The 22,500-nt window shown below is 39.4% G+C and overlaps 2 protein-coding genes across 2 annotated transcripts in view; both read right to left on the minus strand.

Moving 5' to 3' along the window:
* Positions 1-7,225, minus strand: part of LOC143279461 (syntaxin-17-like) — a 16,037-nt gene extending 8,812 nt beyond the window's left edge. Inside the window, exons 1-2 of the mRNA XM_076583509.1 lie at positions 7,039-7,225; positions 303-530 (exon numbers count right to left, since the gene is read on the minus strand). Coding sequence (XP_076439624.1) covers positions 303-503 — 201 coding nt within the window. The 5' untranslated portion in view covers positions 504-530; positions 7,039-7,225. The remainder of the gene's footprint in view (positions 1-302; positions 531-7,038) is intronic.
* Positions 7,226-9,572: 2,347 nt separating this feature from the next.
* LOC143279470 (syntaxin-17-like) overlaps positions 9,573-22,500 on the minus strand; it is a 17,434-nt gene continuing 4,506 nt past the window's right edge. Inside the window, exons 3-8 of the mRNA XM_076583519.1 lie at positions 21,949-22,180; positions 20,987-21,111; positions 20,079-20,135; positions 19,673-19,759; positions 17,449-17,581; positions 9,573-16,504 (exon numbers count right to left, since the gene is read on the minus strand). Coding sequence (XP_076439634.1) covers positions 16,161-16,504; positions 17,449-17,581; positions 19,673-19,759; positions 20,079-20,135; positions 20,987-21,111; positions 21,949-22,180 — 978 coding nt within the window. The 3' untranslated portion in view covers positions 9,573-16,160. The remainder of the gene's footprint in view (positions 16,505-17,448; positions 17,582-19,672; positions 19,760-20,078; positions 20,136-20,986; positions 21,112-21,948; positions 22,181-22,500) is intronic.

The raw sequence follows: 22,500 nt of genomic DNA on the forward strand, positions 1-22,500 counted from the left end.
AGGCAAAGAAATCACACACACACACATGCACACCCATGCATACATCTCTCTCTCTCTCTCTCTCTCTCTCTCTCTCTCTCTCTCTATATATATATATATATATATATATATATATATATATATATATATACATACATACATGTGTGTGTGTGTAGATAGATAGATACATAGATCAATCAATATACAATTATATATATTCAGAGGTTAATCATTTTGTAAACTAGACAACAACAACAACAAAAATAAAATAAAGAGACAGCTCAGGTGCACAACTACCCCAAACACTTTCCTCTCCTCCCCACCTTCTCCATATTGTTCTGGTGTTGCTGCAGTCGGTGCAGATGGATGTCCAGCACCTTCAGGTACTTGCTGATGGTTGGCCGCAGTCGCTGCAGCGACAGCTTGATCCCTCTGCTCACACTAGTTCTCCCCCCTAATTGTCTTTCTGGCACCACCTGCTGTGTCCCCATGGTAGCGGAGGATGGTGCAGCTGTTGACGTCATCGCTAGGTCATGCACGCCTGCAAGTTCCTATGATGATTGAAAAAAAATGGCTTTATAAGTTTATGTTATAAAAAAAAAATTGTTATAGTGTGGCAAGTGCCTATGGCTGAAATATGGTACCTACCACACCCCCTCTTGTTCACCACCCCTCCCCTCCTACTTCTCCCTCCCCCACTCTTTCTCTGTTGGGCTGAGGTCACTGAGTGCTGATGGCCAGTTCAGAGAGAGCAAGGGTATGAGCAGTATTCCTAGAAATGTGGGATGGCACCCTCTTCATCTGCCACTGCCTTGTCTCCCTCTCTCATGATCCAGTTAACCCTTTCACCGCCAGTCAACTTAGAGTACAAAATACCCTTGTGGTGTAAACACAGAAAAGACTGTGGCTAAATATAGCTGGGGATTCCCCCTGCTATGTATAGAAAATATGGCCTATCCTACCACCGAGCATTAAGAGCAGTAGGTTCACGGATAACAGACCAATGTATGGTCACTTTTCATGGACATGGGTCCTCTACCACCACGCCTGTGCATAAATGCGAGCTTGGCGGTGAAAGGGTTAATACTGGCACCACTGGTACAGTTTACAGTTGGGATGGCAACTTGAAACATTCTGTTCAACCACGTTTTCCCTCCCTCTCGCTATCTCTTGTTGTCTCCCCCCCACCCCCTCCACCTTCCACCCACCCATTCATCTCTCACAGGAAAGCATCCATGTTAAATGCCACTGCCTGGTGTGGTATGTGTTTCTTGAGCTATTCTGACCAGGACGGCACTGTTTCCCTCTTAACACTGCCAGCTGTCTCAGTCTCTTTCACCCCCCCACCTCCCTCACTCTACCACCCACTCCTACTCCTCTCTCCTGGTCAGATTCACTGCACTGACAGACGCTGTGACTTTAGAGTCAAAGGTAATCATCTTGCTTGGCCGGCGACTTAAGCACTGGCCACTGATGTAAATAAGCAGTGGAACCAAACAATGACTGTTTAATCTGCATCAGTCAATCTGTTTAATCTGCATCTGTTTAATCTGCACCAATCTGTTTAATCTGCACCAGTCAATCTGTTTAATCTGCATCAGTCAATCTGTTTAATCTGCATCTGTTTAATCTGCACCAATCTGTTTAATCTGCACCAGTCAATCTGTTTAATCTGCATCAGTCAATCTGTTTAATCTGCATCTGTTTAATCTGCACCAATCTGTTTAATCTGCATCAGTCAATCTGTTTAATCTGCATCAGTCAATCTGTTTAATCTGCACCAGTCCATCTGTTTAATCTGCATCAGTCCATCTGTTTAATCTGCATCAGTCCACCAAAGTTACGCCCAACTCACAGCCGTACTCACATAATATATACACTTCCAATACGAACAATTATTTTTGCAGAAGCTTGTGTTCCTGTTTTTAACTCGAGTTATCACGGTCCAGTTTGTGTCGCACCAGTTGGAAAAAAAAAGGGGAGTAAAAATTCCCAAACCAGGCCACAAGACAATGCTTTTCAACATTCAATGAACAGCTATTTATAGATGATGTGTAAAACTCCAAAATTCCTTTCGTATATGCTACCACGTGACTGACCCAGATTCAGCAATCAAATACTGGATTGAAATAATTACAGAAGCATAAAATACACATGTTCCACTGAAAACTATCACAGTTGAACACAGTTCGAAAACAGCTTGGTAATCCAAAGAGTTGGAAGAGGCGTCCTGGTCAATATGATTTTTTCCAAACTTGGGAGAAAGGGCGACAGCGGGAATCAAACCCATTCCTTCACGAACATTGTACTGACAGATAAGCGTCTTTACCATTCTGCCACCTTCCTCCTTGTGAATAGACTGATGTAGAGATTTGAAGGGATGGGAGACGGGGAGGTGGGTGGGGCGACTGACTGAATAAGTGGCTCTGGTTTGAGAAATGGACTTCAATGGAATTACCAACTTTCATACATGCGAGGATGGGAGCGATTGTATGGGAAGGGGGGAGGGAGGAAGGGAGGAGGGAGACGTGTCTGTGTTTCTGTGTGTGTGTGTGTGTGTGTGTGTGTGTGATCTGATTTAATGGAAACTGGTAAGCCAAGTCTTGTGAACATTTTTTTTTTTTTCAAATTCTTCTTTGATTCTATTTGCAATGGTAGATTTCAGAACAGCAGCTTCGAAAAATCCACTGTATAGTAGTCTACCACTTCTAGGATAGACTCGAATAACCTTACATATCAATGGTCAGATCTTCCCACAGACCTGGCATTTGATTCAGTCGAATCATCGGTTCTGGCGCGGATGGCTGATTGACTGATTTGCATGGGTGACTGGCAAGACCTGACTTGATTTTCAACATCTTTATCCATCCCTGACCCGTCATACTTTGTTACGGAGTCGTTATTTTGTCTTTAGTACGGATTTGAGGGAACAAAGAACAATGTAAATACGTGTTTTGTACATAGACCAACAAACAAATCTTCTTTTTCTCATAAGTTTTCTTCTCTGAAATGTTATTATGCAAACGCTGACATGCTGACAAACAAACTAAATGAACTGGGACTATTGTGTAACATACACAACTTTGACATTATTGCTTTAACTGAAGTATTACCAAAAAACTCCAAGGTTAAAATTGAAAATTTTGTACTTCCTGGTTATACAGGTTTTACAAACAACAAGGGAAGAGGTGTCAGTCTGTTCGTGCGGGAAGGGTGGGAGGTGTCCAGGATTGTAGAAATTGAAAGGATCTTTTCTCCTTCAATTTTTTGTAAAATATCATTACCTGGTAGTAACGAGCACATCATTTTTGGTGTAGTGTACAGATCCCCCAACTCAGATTATGAGGATCATGCTAGTGTAATTAAACTAATAAACTATGTATTTAACAGTTTTAAAAACAAGGTTATTGTCTCTGGAGATTTTAATTATCCAGAAATTGACTGGCAAAATGTGATAAGTTGTAAAAATGAGGACCACCCAGCTACAAAATTTTTGGATTGTGTTCAACAAAATTACATTGTACAAATGGCTTCCGAGCCCACTCATTATAGAGGTTTACAAAAACCTAATGTGCTAGATCTGTTGTTTACCAACTCTTATGAAAACATCTACACTTTGGATTACTGGCCCCCTCTAGGGAAGAGCCACCATTCTGCCCTCTACTTTGATGTTCAGATCAAGTGGGAACATCCATCTGGTCACTCTGTGAAATATCAACTAGAGAAAGGAGATTACGAAGGCATGAAGCATTACGTAGGTGAGATAAACTGGGATGACCTTTTGAAAAATGAGACATCTGTGGATGAAACCTGGGAACTTATTCATGATGTAATAATAAAGTCCATGAACAAATTTATTCCAAAAAAATCATTCAAACAAGGACCCTCCAATAAACAAAGACGTGATCCCATTCCCCAGTCACTTTTAGATAAAATTCATCAAAAGCGTAGAGCCTTTAAAAAATATAAGAAATATCCCACTAGTGAGAACTATAAAATATATGCACGTGCTAGAAACCAGGTAAAATGGGAGTCAAGAAAAAACGTGAAAGCTAAGGAAACTAAATTAGCTAAAGAATCTAAGCATAATCCAAAAGGATTCTTCCGTTATGTTGCAAGTAAAACTCTGCCAAGAGAACAAATTGCTAATCTAATAAAGGAAGATGGTACCTTAACACAAAATGACTCAGAAAAAGCAGCTGTGCTAAACAGATTTTTTGCTAGTGTTTTTACCGAGGAGAGTAACGTAAATGTCCCAGAGTTTTCATGTAAGACAGAAGTTACTGAAATTTCCAACGTGGAGGTCACAGTTGAACAGATGAAAAAAGCTCTAAAGAGCCTAAACCCATCAAAGTCCCCAGGACCTGATGAGATACACCCACGAGTATTAATAGAGCTTGCTGAAGTTATTGCTCACCCACTTAAGATCTTGTTTGATAGAACACTAGATAAGGGTGAAATACCAAAAGCTTGGAAAGAAGCAGAAGTACGTCCTATCTTTAAGAAAGGTAACAAAAATTCTGCGGGTAACTATCGTCCAGTCAGTCTAACATCAGTTGTCTGTAAAGTTTTTGAGGGTTTTATTCGAGACGCTCTCTGCCAACATTTAACCAAACATGATCTGTTATCTAGAGAACAGTTTGGATTTACCAGAGGGCGCTCGTGTGTTACACAACTACTTGTTACATTACAAGATTGGTTAGTCATGCTAGATGAGAAGGTACCAGTCGATGCAGTCTACCTTGATCTAAGGAAAGCTTTTGATACAGTTCCCCATCACAGACTCATGAATAAACTAGGAGGCTATGGGATAAAAGGCAAGCTACTATTGTGGATCAGAGATTTTCTAAATGGAAGATCACAGTTTGTAAGTGTAAATAGTAGTAAATCATCGAAGGTTAAGGTAACTAGTGGTGTACCACAAGGTAGTGTTCTTGGCCCAACCTTGTTCATATACTTTATAAATGATATGCCTGGTGAGGTAGATTGTAAAGTAAAAATTTTTGCAGACGACACCAAGGCTTACTCTGCCATCCGAAATACAGAAGATAGAGATCACTTGCAAATGTGTATACATAATCTGGTTAAATGGACAAATACTTGGCTGTTGCAATTTAACAGCGAGAAATGCAAAGTTCTGCACCTTGGAAAGAATAATCCACAGTATCAGTACACGATACAGGAAAAGGGGGTAACTCGAACAATGGATAGTACAACAGCGGAAAGAGATCTAGGGATCACGATGGACCCAGAACTAAGCTTTGAGGCACATATAAATAATATAGTGAAAAAGGGAAATCAAATTTCTGGTCTTCTTGTGAGAACTATAACTAATAAATCTCCCGAAATTATGATTCCATTGTTCAAAGCCCTGGTTAGACCCATTATTGAATATGGAAACTCAGTATGGTGCCCTTACCTTAAAAAGCACATAAATATGATTGAAGGAGTTCAACGCAGATTTACCATAACTAGTAATAACTATTAGTACTCGTGATCTTAGTTATGAGAAGCGCCTGGCTCTTTTTAATATGCCTAGCCTTGAGTTTAGAAGATTAAGAGGTGATCTCATTGAAGTATATAAGATCATGCACAATATTTATGATCCTTGCACCACCTCTTCATTGTTTACTATGGCTAACTACGATAAAACTCGAGGGCACAACTTCAAAATAAACAAAACTAATTTCGTAACTAACCAGTTCCGCAAGTTCTTTACTAACCGTATCATAAATCTGTGGAATAACCTTTCCTATGACACCATCAATGCACCATCGGTAAACGCCTTCAAAAATCACATTGACAAAAAGTTTAAGAACCATGTATTTTCCACAGAGTTAAATCTTTACTGAGCTGTAGATAAATATAGTATACACTATGCCAGATTTAAACAAGGGTTTGTTCACAACAAGTGATCCAAAGCACATAAATGGACACTGATTACGAGGGCAAAAGGCTTTTAGCCTATAGCCAAACATTTCTGTGATTCTGTGATTCCTTGGTGACCTGCATGAGCGATTTCAATCACTTTCGCGCAGACGTACTGGAACGCTAATCTGTGTTCATCTGAGAACCAACTTTTCATCGCGCACGGTGTTTTGTGCACCACATGAGGACATTTTTACCACTTTCCTGTTTGAATGCATTCCTGTACTGCTCTCAGCTCTTTGTCGACTGCTGATGCTTCATCTGTCTCACTGACGAGCTGTCATTGCTATCGGAACAGCTTTTTTTTTCTTTTTTTTTCAGTTCCCCACCATGAAGGAGGCAATCTCCTCTGCCAGCGACGTTTCGTCTTGCTCTGTCTGGGTTTCTGCAATGAGTCTCGACAATGAGTCTGCTTTAGTTTGAGATCCCGGTTTGTACTCTGAATGACTCGAGTAACTGCAGTTTGACTCTGAGTACCCATCGTTGGGAGCGTGTCGATACTCCCCCGAGTATACATAACGATGAAACCATTCACAAGCCCACACACCGTTATGAGCCTCTTACAGTCGCTCTGTCTACTTCAGAGTACCTGCGTCCGACACTGGTCAGACTCCTTGCATTAAATCATTTTGTACCTGATCCTACTGGTCTGGCATCCGTGACGATTTTTTTCTCTGCCGGCTTTGGATTTCTATTTCGCAAGATCATCTTTCGGCTTGGAATGTTCTTGTTCTGCGGGTCCCCACCAAAAAGGTACATTCTTCCCGAATCGTCAACCTTGAAGCGATTCAACTATCTGCTTTTGCCGCAAAATTCAGAATGAACTGAGGACTGAAATATTACCTCTATTGTCAGTGTAATTTAAATGTAGTCTTTTCATATTTGACACCATCGGCAAGTAAACTACTATCACTTGAAGATTTTGCGCTCCATAAAAAACAACAAAAACAAACAAACAAACAAAAAACAACAACAAAAAAACGTTACTGTACAAACACTGTCACGTTTTCAGGAAGCGAGTTGTCATGATATTTACCCATGCTCAAAATAAATAATTCATGCAACGTTACTGTTTGCATTGTGCCCGAAAAAGAAATGTAAGCGCTGCACAACATCAATCAATAAACGTACTTGTGAATTTTGGCGATCCTGATGTTCTGTAGCAGATTTACTGTCCGGTGGCTCTGATATACCTGTTTCATTAAAACTTTCACTTCGTCTGCTTTCGCTTCTGTGTTGAAGCCGCTTTGCAAACTTTCAAGTCTCGTAAGTTTAGTTTCGTATAACTCGGTACATATGTACCAAAGTGCTTCGGTTGAAAGGCAGCCGCCTCGGACGAGGAAGATCATGGATGGGGCAAGCAGAAGACACAATCCAGCTAGTATGCCGACTACAAGACCTGAAAGAAACAAAAGAATGAGAGAAAAACCCCGAAAACCTCAACCATCTATTCAACACAGCCACTTCACCCACTCTAGGAAGACATTGTCGGGAATGGCCAGAGGGCAAAACTGATGCGGAAGTGAAACTACTCATAGAAGAAAACAGTAAAGAAGAGGACATCATCATATACACAGATGGCTCAGTCACCAAAGACCAATCCGGTTGGGGATTCACTGCGAAACAAAATGGAAAAACAGTTAGGGAAGAGAACGCTGCCTACAAAGTCACAACCTCCAGCCTAACGATGGAAGTTGAAGCTGTGACACATGCCCTCCAGTGGCTATCGTCCATCCATACGCCCGGAAACCAACATGCCATGATTCTAACCGACTCAATGAACCTCATACAGAAAATTGAAAACGGAATGGGAAGCCCAGAGTGGCATAAGGCAATGCGCAACTTTCAGATTAAAAAACTCACATGGTCATACTGCCCGGGACATGCAGGTGTTAAGGGAAATGAGCGAGCTGACAGACTTGCTGGTAACGCAACACCAACGAGCGGCCTACATCTAGGAAAATCGGAAATCTTCAGAAAAGTCAAAGAATATCAAAAAGAACAGGTACAAGGCCATCACACCATCGATCGCCTCAAAGAAATAAAAGCAGAGAGAGGGAGTGGCCGTAAGTCTAACATGAAAGGCAGAGCACGATGCTTTGCTAATCAAACAAATATCGGCATCATTTCCAAACCAACATTGCGCAAATTTCTTCAAAACGGAACAGAGTCTCTGTGGGCTTTTCCAAATACAATAGACTGAGCAACACACTATACGCCACATTCTTGGCATCAGAGATCTTTTCACATCCCTCTTGCAGCCAATCAGTGGCAGCCTCTATGCGTGTGTGTATGTGTGTGTTTGTGTGCATGTGTGGGTCTGTATTTTTGAGTGCGTTTGTGCATGCGCGAGAGTGTAAGTGTACACAAGTGTCAGTAGAGTTCTGTGCACGTGCGTGTGTGTGTGAGGGGGAGGTGGGGGTGCAGAGGGAGGTGGCGTAGAGGATGAGGTATGTGAGTGTATGCATGCCTACACTGTGGGAGCAACAGGATATTGGAACGTATATATATATATATATATATATATCTTTGTACATATGTGTGTGGAGATATGGGCATATGTGTGTGCGCTTGTACAAGTGTTCATCTGTGTGTGTGTGTGTGTGTGTGTGTGTGTGTATGTATGTGTGTGTGCCGTGGAAGCTGTGATACGTAGACTAGAAATGAGTGTGCGGAGGAGGGGGGTAGAGGAGGTGCAGGGTAATGTGTGTGGTGTGTGTGTGTGTGTGTGTGTGTTGGAGCTCATGTACGTTTATATGTATTTGACTGTGCTTTCATATCTGTGAAACTGCGTGTTCGGTGCATATCTGTTATGCATGTGTGGGTGTATATGTGAATGTGTGTCTTAATGTTTTACGTCTATTTGCTTTTTTTTTTTTTTTTTTTTACATTATAGTTATTATTTATTTATTTGTGTAAGCTTATCTATCATTTATTCACCTTTTTTTTTTTTTTTCCCCTCAAGGCCTGACTTAAGCGTGTTGGGTTACGCTGCTGGTCAGGCGTCTGCTTGGCAGATGTGGTGTAGCGTATATGGATTTGTCCGAACGCAGTGACACCTCCTTGAGCTACTGAAACTGAAACTGCTTCGGTTGGTTTCCGGCGTATCGATTCGTTTCTGTCTGATCGCAGAAACAGTACATTATCTGTGCTCTCTGTCTGTGTGGAACACTTCCAGCCCCCACCTGCAGCTGACGAATGTGGGCTCAACAGATCTGACAACCTGTTCCAAAGACTGCCGAAGGAATCCGGGAACCACGCATTTTAAATGCACGTCGTGTTGATGTATTTGTGCACCAAAGCAGCGCGTGTGTGTGCGTGTGCGTGTGAAGGGGTGGGGGTGGTTACATTGTCGGGAAGACATAATCTGAGAGTCGACGAAAAGTTGATTGAAAAACAGATAAAACGATCAAGCTGTACGTGATAGGGCTCTGTTGATAGAGTTGAGAAAAAGATGGGTTGTGGATCAAGAGTTATCGTGAGCTTGAAAGAGGAGAGAAGCAACGACAAACAACATGATATAAACTGATGTGTATCTGTATCCATATGAATGCACACATTTACACATGCATGCTCACACATGGGTGCATGCTTGCACAACATGGTAACATGCCAGTGTGCGCACACACACACACACACACACACACACACACATGTACGCCTAGTGCAAGTCCCCAAGTGCATTTATTTAATGTCATCATTGAGACACATTTTTTAATGTCAAATTTGAATTAATAATATAGGCAGCCAAGGCAGTGTGACCAAAAGAAAAGCAAAACCGGTATTCATATTCTTTATACTTATATACTAATATTGAAATAACGAACATATTAAGTTGCTGTAACTATAACATTCAGATAAGTAATTAAACTTATCAACAACAAAAAGAAAAAATCCCCCATAACTCATTTCCAAATTGAAAATTGAAGACACATTTTTGATTCAACTACTGTACTTGATGATGATGCTTTTTGTGAGATAATGCAAGAATGTTTATTTCTGTGTAAAGAGAAAAAAAAATGGATATCACACCCTGCACGTTTTGTCATTTTCATGTCGATGAAACCCCTTTGACACATCTTTCAGTGAAGCGCTGACACCTACCAGAAAATTTCTCAGACCGCAAATCCCTGAATGGCAAGTTTATTCTGCAACACTGGGATCAGATCAAAGGCTAGCACTTGGCTGATGGAACCAGCTTCCCCCTTGACTGGACCATCGATATACAAAGTATGTCATAACACACAATTAATATGCCAATGTTGTGTTGAAGTACACTTGGTGTATATCATAAATCCTACACTTTCAGTTTCTGTTTCGTTCAGCATAGCAAAAATTTTGTCTGCCAAGCCAGTACTTGAAAAAAAGAATTAACTCCCTTGATCTTCAAAACCTGAGAGGGTGGTCAAGTGTGATGGTGTATGACAGAGAGTGAAAGGCGAATGTTCACTGTGACCTATTCTCCGTTTCAGTCCCTTTCTCACTATCTGTTTTCTGTATCTCTTTCTGTAGGTGTGTGTTGTGAACAAATTGATGGGAGAATGTTATGATCAGAAGACTGTTAAGTGTGTGTGTACACATGTGCCTTTTGCATTATATAAAAATGATACTTTCTGAGTTTTTATTGTAGGAATTAAGCATAGTGATATATCTTTTATTTTGTTATTTTTGACAGTTTGGGAGATAAGACTGAACTATGATTACAAATGTGTTTTTCCCCCATTTTTCTGGAAATTTTCTATGTACAGAGAGTAACAGAATGTATCAACAGTTGAAAGGTTAAACTTGCACAATATGTACTTTTCTTCACCAAAGCATGCATTTAATATACTAAACCATAATATAATATGGGGCAGACCCATATCAGCTGGCATCTATATGTGAGTGTTTTTAGGTACACATGAAAAGGAAATCAGTTCGCATTCCAGCTCCATAAATCTATTTAAAATACAATAAAAATAATCATGAACAACAATTCCAATTTATTTAGAATACAGTGAATATAATTATTTATTAACAACAATCTCACAAAGCTCAAAATGTAAACATGTACAAAGCACATGTTCTCTTCACATGGCAGTTCAAACTGATTTTCTATTTTCAAAACAAAATATGTTTCAGCTTTATTGTATTTGTATTGTTCAAAATTGTAAATGCATAGCAGACATGTACAAATGTATATCCCCAGAATTTCTTTAAATGCTTGATTACTGTTTTCATTGAGTGTAGCTTGATGGTTTTATCTTTTTTTCTGCGTCTCTGTAAAAAGGGGTTACTTACACTGCCATGGATTAAAATGTTGATCATATCTTTTCATCACAGAGATACATAACTGCTTTTTACATGCATACATGTTTTGTTGTTGTTGGTTTTTTCCTTCTATACTTGAAATCAACACAAGTACTGTCAAATATTATGACACACATATCCCTAATTGGTATGAGAAAAATGTCCAGTTACAGCAAATTCTTGATCTGCTGTTTATATTAATTGTTATTCAACCCCAAAAATGGAGTGTGGCTGCCTACATGGTGGGGTAAAAACAGTCATACACGTAAAAGCCCACTTGTGTACATACAAGTGAACGTGGGCGTTGCAGCCCATGAACGAAGAAGAAGAAGAAGATTGTTATTCAAAATACCTATTTTTGTTGTGGTAATAGTGTTATAGTGCATAAAGTCTCTTTATGGGATAGTTCCCAAACTTTCTCAGCATATTTTCCCAATAGACCAGGCACATGGACTTCAGTCTTATTTCATTTTTGATGGATTTTGATTACATTTTATTCTTGGTTAATTGTTAATGTTTTATAACTAACAGTGATAAACATCACTCTAAAAAGGTAGCACACTTGTTTTATAAACTGGGGTAGCTGACATCACTCATCATTATTCTCTTATTTAGTACTAGTACTAGTTAGAAAAAATGATAGGTCATATAAGAAAGACAAAAATAATATGGACATACTGGTGATTGTGTTTTTTGACAAAACAATAATTTTCACGAAGTCTTAGTATTAAATGTGGTTTGCTTTTCAAAAACAATAAAAACAATACAAATGAGCAAACAAAATAAGTAAAAACCAGTTACACAATATCCAATCAAAATACATGTTATAATAAATATAATTATATCACCTGTTAACCTGAAGATAAAGAAATGAAGAGATCGTTTTTCCTCCACATATTAACTGTAGACTAAATCACTTTCTCACTCATTATGCATAACATCCCAATGCAAATATCTTGGAAAGATTCTTTCCCACCAAAATCACAGCATCTATGCATGTCTGTACCACTTAACAATTTCAGTAAATGTTTCCCTTGCACAACATGATTGTACATTTCCTAGTTTGAAAAAAATGATTACATGTGAAATTTACAACATCCCAATGCAAATATCTTTCCCTCCAAAATCAAAGCATCTATTCATTAAAAAGGTTTAAAAAAAAAAATCAAAATCATCAATAAGATCCTCTTCAGCTCAGGGAATGTATGAAACAAGAAAACTGTAAAATATCCCATAAGAAAATAATTTATGTTGGTAGTGAGTGAAGTGTAAAGATAAAACTATGACTGCAAAAGAGCTATGAGAACATGAACAAACAGAAATTGCAAATTAACACAGCAACATGTTTCAACCGCAGGTGTCCCTTTTATTTATTTATTTTAAATTTATTTATTTTGTTTTTGATAGGATGGACAAATACAACAACAAAAAAAAGAACAAGAGAAGTAAAACAGATGACCATTCAGATAATATCAGAAAACAAGTGCAATTTAAATTTTTTTTTTTTTTTTCCTTCATCCCTTTACACAAGCATTGCAGACTGATCCTTATATGCGACACCACACCTGCAGTTTCTGCTATTAAAGAACACAACATGATGTCGGTACCATTCACCTCCTCCCCCACTGCAACATTACCCCCTGTCTCCCCTGCATCAACTCCCTTTGTTCTAAACTTAATGTGTAAACCTGACTGTTCTTCTCTCTCCATGTCAACATCTCTTCATTCCTTGCCCTTTTTCTTCACTCTCTCTTTTAGTCCATCCCCTTCCATACACCACTCTCCTCTCTGGGCCCTTTGGCAAAAACGCTCTCAAAGGACAGGTTTTAAAAATCAAATATTCTAATACATGATTTTATAGAAATATAAAATCAGACCACCTTTTTTCCATTCCTGTCCCATAGGAGTGATGTGATGTACAAAGTGTAAAATAAAGGAAATTTAATTTTCTAATCGATTGCGATCATGCCTTAATTTTAGCCCGATCTCCCAATCGAGCCACATAATTTTGCTACCTGTTTGAAGACATAATTGGACACAAAACAGAAACTCCAAAGAACCGGTAGACAGATAGAAAATGCACAAAAAAAAACTTAGCCGTATGAAGTGCACAGGAACAGGTGTCGAGATGGCTGCCGGAAAAAGAGGGCGCTAGCCAGGGGGACAAAGGGGATGTTACCTACTTCCGGGAGGTTATCAGCCGTAGTACTTTCGTTTTCTCCGCATAGGCGGATAGTAGTTTGCACAGGACAGGAATGTCAGACCCCTGCCGGAGTCTGCACTAGTTGAGTCATGGTTAAGTATGTTTAATTAAATATTATCTTATTACTGTTTGTTCACTTTTACAGTAGGTCTGTCAAACCTTATGAAGATTCAAGACTGAAATTCATCACTGTGTTGTATCCATTTTCATTTTATTACAGAAACAACAAAACAGGCTCAGAGAACAGAAAGGAATTAACTATAGCTGCCAAGCAATTCAACAGTCCCAAGGTAAATGTAAACAAAATCACAAGCAATATATGCCAGAAGGAAAACTAGCAAACATGAGCAGCAATTAGTTCAGCACTATTTCCTTCAAGTGAGTGCAAACATCTAATAGTGATTACATATTCAAACTGAATAAAACCAAATTAATCCTGTTGCATCATCATTTCCCAAGTTATATTCCCACAAAGATTATATATCTCAGCCCAGCACCATAAGAAAAAATCATGTACAACAGATCATCTAAAATATCAGGTATAATCTTTCTGGGGAAAAAAACCAAAACCAAAACAAAAAAACCCCAAACAAATCTCATGGTTTGAGGCACAAGTGTGAATGCACTATAAGCAGTCACACAAGCATGAAGTGGTGAAATTTGTCTCTTTACACACGTTCACTAATTATCACAGTTTCCAATGTTGACACCATGTTTTTGAGCGGGAATACCACAACAAAATGTAAAATAAAAACGTTGGTTTAAGAAATAAAGCAAAATCAGCTGAGGAATCACCGTGTAATGCTTGCCTACTTCTGTCAGCCAGAGTGACCTTGACCTTGTTACATCTTCGATTATCAAAGTAAAAAAGATGGGGTGGTTATGTTTCTTGATTTTACTTTTTATTTGTGCCTATTTTACCAAACTTACTAAACGAAATGTACATCATAAAAGCACAGAATGTCACCAGTACACAAACACACGCATGCACACACTCTCTTATACACATACCAAAACAATGCAAAAGCAGCAAATATGCACTCTGAGTATGACCATCAAATCAACCAAACCAGGCAAATATATATTTGCATGTTTCAACTTTTGTACATTACACATCCCTTTCACTGAGAAGTTCACACAGTATACAAAGAAGCACCTTTTAATATTTCCAGTATAATTTGGTTCTTAGGATGGATAGATCTCAAGGTATTTTGAAATCAAATCGGCATTTTGGCTTCTTTTTCTTTTTACTTTGTTTTTGCATCAAGACAGCATTTAAGACAGCCGTGGACCCCAGCTGCAAACTTTTAAGTGCATCTTTTTTCCCCCAAAAAAAATTAAAGACGTTCATGAAAATCCAGTCAGCAGCTATGAACTACCTCCCACACAAACACACAATTCCCATCCCTTCCAAAATTACCTGCAACTGTTTCCAGCTTACAAGTACTTTTGAAGATTCATTATGGTTTTACCTCAGCTAATAGCAATGGCTGTTTTTGGGCTTTGATACCATGAACAAACAGTGGTGATACAAACATTCTGACAACGAACATTCTGACAGAAAACTATACACAGCTATGTACATTCCACAGTTGGACACTTATGGCACACATTGGTTTATGAAGGCTTTGCCGTTAAAGACACAGCTGAAAATATCAGTCTAATATCATCATCTTAAATGAACAGACCATAAATAAATAAACGAAAACACAGCTGAAAAACCAAAAAAATATGTCAGTGTTTGGCAGTCAGGAATCACATTTTCTCACATCCGCTTATCTGTTATTGATATTTTCAAACTGTGAAGAGAATGATATGTAAATGTATGTAAGGATATGTACACATAAAGTCCAAAATGACAAAATACATGGAAAAACAAAGAGATTAAAAAAAAAAAAAAAAGTTTATCAACACAACAACCAAATACACAAGCAGCAAAGCAACATGGTTAGCCAGCAACAAAGCAGCAAAGCAACATGGTTAGCCAGCAACAAAGTAACCAGAAAAACAAGATTTAAAGCAAACAAGCATGCATTGCATTTTTATGATTTATTCCTGTGAGTGTCTGTTTTCATCAGTGTCAGTTTTAAGGAGAAAGTAACATGTACAGACCCATCTATAAACACTGCACTACCTCTCTCTTTCTATATATGTATACACTCCCACCTACCATTCCTCAAAACCCACCAGGGACAAATCAAAGTCCCTCCATCCCAACCAAATCATAAGTGACTTGAGGGGAATGGTGAGACTCGAAAAATCCAAATTGCAACTAAACCTTCTGGCAGAAAAGTGGAAATGCTCTCTCCACTGATCCACTTTTCAACTGTGTCAGCGACAGGGTGAATGAGCAGTCAGATTCAGTTCAGTCTGATTGCACTTACCTCCTCCCCTTCTCACTGAGACAAGGTGTGTTCTGGGAATAAAATGTGTCAGCGCTGAAACGATAGATCTGACATAGAAATATGGGTTTTGTGGGACTGTTAATTTCTTCTTATATTAGTCATGAAACAGTTCCATCCTCTTTTCCTAAAATATATCCTACTTATATAACGATTCATGTATAAACACTTGTCACTGCTCTACCAGTAGTTACTTTCATAACCATTTCTTTTGATAGGGAGGGCATGTAGAAATTTGTGGGGATAAGTAGTGTTTTGTTGTTGTTTTTTTGTTTTTTTATCTACTTGTCCCCAGGACAAATAAAAGTTATCTGTGAATTTCAAGCGTTGTGTTACTTGGCAAGAAGTTCTGAGCTGTGTCACTGGGGTGTCTTCCCCCAGAGCAGAATCTGATCCCAGAAGGTCATGTTGCCGTTGTCATCACTCCCATCAGCACATGGCTGCTGCCGTCTGTTGTCCACACCACGGCTCTGTGTGGTCACTGTTTGGGGATCGGACTGCAGGGATGACAACGAGGAGACGGAACTGGGGGAATGCTGTGGTGGTGCTGATGAGGAATGCTGTGTGATGGGTGGTGGCTGTGTGGGTGACGGTGGGGGAGCAGAGTTGTAGAAAAGTTCTGTGGCGTTATCATTCTGATCCGAACCACAAACATCTGCCGAGGTCTTGCTTTGAGAACTGAGAATGGTGCCACCGGCAAGAACTGCACACACACACACACACACACACACACACACACATGTAAGCATGTAGTCATGGATTACTTATCCAAGCATGGGTATCAAAGAGAGCGCAACTTAGCTTGACAAGTTTTGCCTAACCTTTGAAGAATGCACTGCTTGTTAAGAATGAGCACAAGTTACTTGAACACAAACACATACACCTGCAATGGCATCCAGCCACATTTGTTTACTCTGTTTCTATAACCCTCTCTCTCACAAACACTCGTGCACATATATGTACACACACGCATGCACCCACACACAAACACACACAATCACACACATTGCTTTGTCGTCACAGCAGAATTGAAATACTGGCTGACAGAACAATGAAGAAGACACAAGAAAGGTACATACACATGGTCTCAAGAAAAAAAATTCACAGGTGATGACTGATCAATCTGTCAATAGCCGAGGAAAGGTGTGACAATGATTTATGCAAGATCAAGTGACATGAAATAAAAACAGAAACTAAACAACTAAAAGGCATAAAGACTATCAAAAAGGTCATACAAATGGGCTGGCTGAAAAAAAGAGTAAAGAATGTACAAAGCAGAACGAGCAATGAAAGAGAAGATAAGACAAGAATATAATTCTATGATATCACAAATGGGAATTACATCAGGTGTGACAAAAACAACAACAAAAAAACAAAAAAAAACACACTTACCTACACTGACCATTACTAAACACTAAAATATTAAACAAGACATAAAAAGCATTGCGCACAGATTCACTTTAACCATTGTAAATAAACTATTAATCAAAACAGTTAACCTCAAAGACACAAAACATGTTATCATTATTATCATTATTATCATTAAGACAAAAAAATCTGAATCAGTAGGATGACAGACAAACATCAAGCAGTGACACACACACACACACACATACATACACACACACACACGTCAGATTAACACACCTGCAACTCCACCTCCCACACTGCCGGCCAGAGTGCCAATCTTGATGCCAGTGACCAACCCCACCGGCCCTGCGACCGCTCCTCCCAGTATGGCACCCATCACTGGCAGCACTGCCATCTTCAGTTTGTCCGTCTGCAACACACGCTACTGCCTGCTACTGTCTTTTTTATCTTTTTATTTCTGTTTTTTTATTTAACATTTCATTTAATTTCAATAAGTCAATACATCACAAAGTAATAAACTTGGAAAGCCATTGAAAACATTCACAAATTGCTCCTACCTAAGATTGAGTTTGATTAGTTCATATGAGAAGAAACACTTTTTTGAGTGTGTTTTTTTGTTGTTGTTTTTTTTTTGGTCCCATTATCTGCTCCGTTTCATTCGCATTACTTCCACACCACTCATTCTGAGTACCCCATACACAGCCACACCCAGTTTGTCTGTCGCAGTCACAGTGTCAGCTGTCCACAGGCATCCATCAATATTAGGTTGTTAGGAGGCCACATGCCAAAGAAGACCCTGCACTGCTGCTGTGTCACTTTGGCGGTGTTCAGTAGTGCCTGGCCTGATTCAAAGTACTGAGGACCACCTACTAAGCCCACTACTGATGACAATAACTGCTTAGTCTTGGAGCCAGACTGACTGAGTGTGCCCCCTAGAGAGGAGATCGCCCATCACGTCCCTCCAACATCAGTTCCCCATGAATCTGCCGACACCAACAAAGAACTTGTCAGGACTCATCCCAAGCACAGAAGAGGAGGGGGATCGAAACTAGAGTCACCATGAGTGCAGGGCATGAAAGGTCACAGAATTTGGTACATTAAATTTTCTTACTGATGATGAAGATCCAAGATACTGATGATGATTATATCAAAGTTACTGTCTTTTGCTGATAGGGTACGCATAATTATACATTATCTTCTGCAATTGTTGATGTACATACAAATGCTACTGCCTTGTGGAGAGAATATCTGGATAATGCTCAACAACAGAACACATTTGTTGGTGCATGTCAGGTAATAACAACAACAACAATAATGATATTATCATTATCATTGTTATCATAAAGTAATATACAGTTTTTAATGGGCACAAAGCACCTCACAAGAAAAAAATACAACAGTTCATTATACTAAACAGCGTATGAGGACATAGAAGAGAAAAACAAAATGCATATACACCAAGACAATACTACATAGGGCAAATATGATTAATCAAATAAAAAAAGCACAAAATATGTCCTACACATGCACCCACACACCCACACACCCACATGCACACACACACAGTAAACACCCACCCGCAAGCACACACACAACATAAAAACTTCAACTGGGGGTGGGGGATGACATAAGAGGGGTGTGGAGGATGGAAGGAGACAGACAAATGACTAGGCTTCTTCACATCCAAAGGCCACTTTGAACAGATAGGTTTTTAATTTTGCTTTGAAAGAGGACAGAGTTGGTGAGTGATTGAGATCCAGAGGAAGAGAATTCCTGAGAGAATGTGCTTGATACAAAAAAACAAACCCTTTGACCAAATATTTTTGAAGAGACTTTGATTCACTGTGAATGTCTGATTTTTTTTTTTTTTTTTTCATCAAAGAACTCACAGAATTTATCAGAAAGATCAGATGAAGATATTTTTGAAGGAAGGAGAGGATGTTTAGAATGGTGAGGCAGCTGTATCACCCCTCCTCTTCTTGGGGTATCTTATTTGCCATAGTATGGAGTAAGGTTATATCTGTCATTAAAAAAAATCCAAAAAAATCTAACATATGCTTATTTTAGATCATTTTATATATGTTTTTGCATATACATATTACCATGTTGATAAAGAAGAAGCGAAGAAATCAAAACAAGCAGAAGAAGAAGTACCGGTATGTTAATAATCCTGCTACTACATAATCACTTTCATAATTGCTATTACTACTGGGATTACTGTAATTATAACCCACTTCCAAAAGTGCAAAACAAACAATAAAACTGGTCAAAACAACATTCACTATGCATTACTTGCAAAAACAACAATAAAATTCAAGAGAACCACAAAGCAAAGAGAAAATGAAACCATTACTGTTGGAAGAATTCAAGCTGAATTTTCTTCTTTTTTTTCTTTTTTCTTTTAAACACATTTTGTGTGGAACAGAAAGCAGCTATGTTATTTGAGATTTCTGCACTTTGTGGTACAAGTACCTATCCTGTCCACGCACTAAGTACCCACCTTGCTCCGTGTCTTTTTCTCCTCCGCTGAATTTGTGTGTACCACATCACTGGCGACAGTCTGCTTTGTCTCCCTTGCCTCAGTCTCCTATCAGTAAAAAGCAGCTTTTTTAATGGAGTTTCACACACACACACACACACACACACACACACACTCACTCACTCACGGACACACACATATACAAAAATCATCATCATCATCGTCATAGCTCATTCCAACATCTGCGAGAGAGAGACACACAGAGAGAAAAGAGGTCACATTGCATCACTCCCCTTTCACACACTATTACTCACCCACACACAGTTAAACGATTTTTACAGTGACATCCACCATACCAGCTGTAACATGTATGGTGAGGACAGAGATGAAGAAACAAACATGAAACAAGAGCTAAATGCTGACTTACAGTCACACTGATGGTGCAGACAAACTGCAAAGCCATGGTGTGTAGCTCTTCCATTTCCTGCAACAGTCATTCTTATTGTCAATTCCAAACATTGCATGGTCAAACCAGTATTATCAACAGCATGCACAGAATGCACACAAACAAGCACGCGCGCACACACACACACACACACACATACACACACACACGTGTATGCCACATGTGTATATCTATAAACACTATAAATGTATTTTCTATATTGATATTTTTTTCACTGTGGCTTTGTACACAATAATAATAGAATATTATGCCTCTGATACATTCTGAACACCTCTTGGTAGGACAAAGTCTCCAATAACACTGTCAAAAGGGCTGGGATCCCAAACATACACACCCTCCTGAAGCACAGGTATTGCACTAGCTTGGACGCGTCGTGTGAAAGGATGACGGCTGAATACCCAGGGAGCTCTAGTACAGACAGCTGGCTCAGGGAAAGCACCCTTCAGACACACCCCAACTACGTTACAAAGATGTATGAAAAAGAGGCCTGAAGACCCTAGACATCAACCCAGACACGTGAGAAGCTGTATCCTCTGAACAACCATCCTGGAAGCAGACAGTGCAGAAAAGCTTCTCCAATTCTGAAGTGGTGAAACGGCAAAGAAGGCCCAAAGTCTGACAGGCAGACCAGCATCAGACTTGTCTGAATGAAGTATGGGAGAGACTGCCACTCTGGAAAAAGCCTGTCAAATCACAGCTGATGCAGTGCCAGAGACATCACCCAGAGCACAGCTCCAAAGTCTCCAGAGACTGAACGATGCCTATCATTATTATTATCATCATTATTATTATTGTTGTTATTGTTGTTATCAATAATTCATTTTAAGACAAGATTTTTCCTCCTCTGTACAATGTGTTCCCATCCTCACCTGTCTCAGCTGTTCCCTGGAGGCTGCAGCACAAGTGTTGTCTGGTACACAGACGCTGGGTGGCGTTTGCACCTGGGCTCCAGCAGGTGCATGGATTGTGGTTGGTGCCACGCTCTCGCTTGTACCTGTGTCGCCAAGAAATGAACTTGCACCTCTCACTATGTTCGTTGACAGGACCGCTAAGTGACATACTACCATGCTCTCTTCTGAAGTTTACATTCAGTCACAATATCTGACAATTAAAACAAAGCAAAACTCATGCTGTCATCATGTCATGTATCTGTCTACATCAGCACCTTGTTTCACAATAGTTATCAAGTGATTATACCTTAGAAATGAATTTATTCACTTGCATTATCAGCTGACTATATATGCTCATAATATACACAGCATGTTAAGTACATTCGAAGACAAACCCAAACCTGTACTCCTCATTCATCATAGTAAAATCACATATTCTTCAACCTTCTAGTCTTGTGGGTTTGTTGGAAATGGATCAAAGTACTGCTGGGTGTCAATGCCAAAAGAACATAAAGCCCCAAAATGTTTAAGTGAAATTATACGCTTAAATCCAGTGTTTAAATCTGTACATCATGTACATCCAAGCCACAATCTAAAACCTTCATGAGAGCTACAGGACTCATGTTTTTGAACAAAATAAACAGAATATGTATCAAGGAAAATACTGTGCGAGTGCTTGTGTGTGTGTGTGTGTGTGTGTGTGTGTGTGTGTGTGTGTGTGTGTGTGTGTGTGTTTCACTGGCAGAAAGCCATTCTTGTGACCAATTCAAAAACTAAAAACTATACATAAGTGTTTGCATGCATTATAACATTGGATGGAACAAAAAAGCTGCAAAAAAACAATAACAAAAAAACAACAACACACACAGACATACAAAAAGATTCGACACAGATGTACAAGCAAACAAACGGAAACAGTAAACTGAAAACTACAAACTTACCATCATCATACTCCAGTTTCTTCCCTTGACAGAAGTGCAGGAAAGAGCCCAGGGCCGACACAACCTGTTCCCGGAACTCCTGCAGCAAGGCATGCAAGTCGTTCACCTGGTTGTCCACCACCTGTGCCCGAACACGCTGCAACTCCTGCAGTGTGGCCTTGACCTGCTGCACTGTTCCCATGGCGTTGACCTGCTCCCGGTGCAGCTGTGGCCACTGCTCTGTCTGTGTGAACTGCATCGCCACATGGGCACACAGTAAATAAAAAGAAATTAATATAAATAAATACACACACACATATATATATATATATATATATATATATATATATAGGAGTCTCTAATCGGACCGACGGATGAGTAGGCAGGCAGGCTTATCTGTCGGTTTGTGTCCTCATATGGGAGAAGAGGCCAATTCTGGATGCGCAGCACTTCCCACAGGTGTTGCAAGGAAATCTATCTATCTATCTATCTCTCTCTCTCTCTCTCTCTCTCTCTCTCTATATATATATATATATATATATATATATAATAGATTATTGAAATAAATAATAC

Source organism: Babylonia areolata, chromosome 1 (assembly GCF_041734735.1).
Source record: "Babylonia areolata isolate BAREFJ2019XMU chromosome 1, ASM4173473v1, whole genome shotgun sequence".
Classification (NCBI taxonomy): domain Eukaryota; kingdom Metazoa; phylum Mollusca; class Gastropoda; order Neogastropoda; family Buccinidae; genus Babylonia; species Babylonia areolata.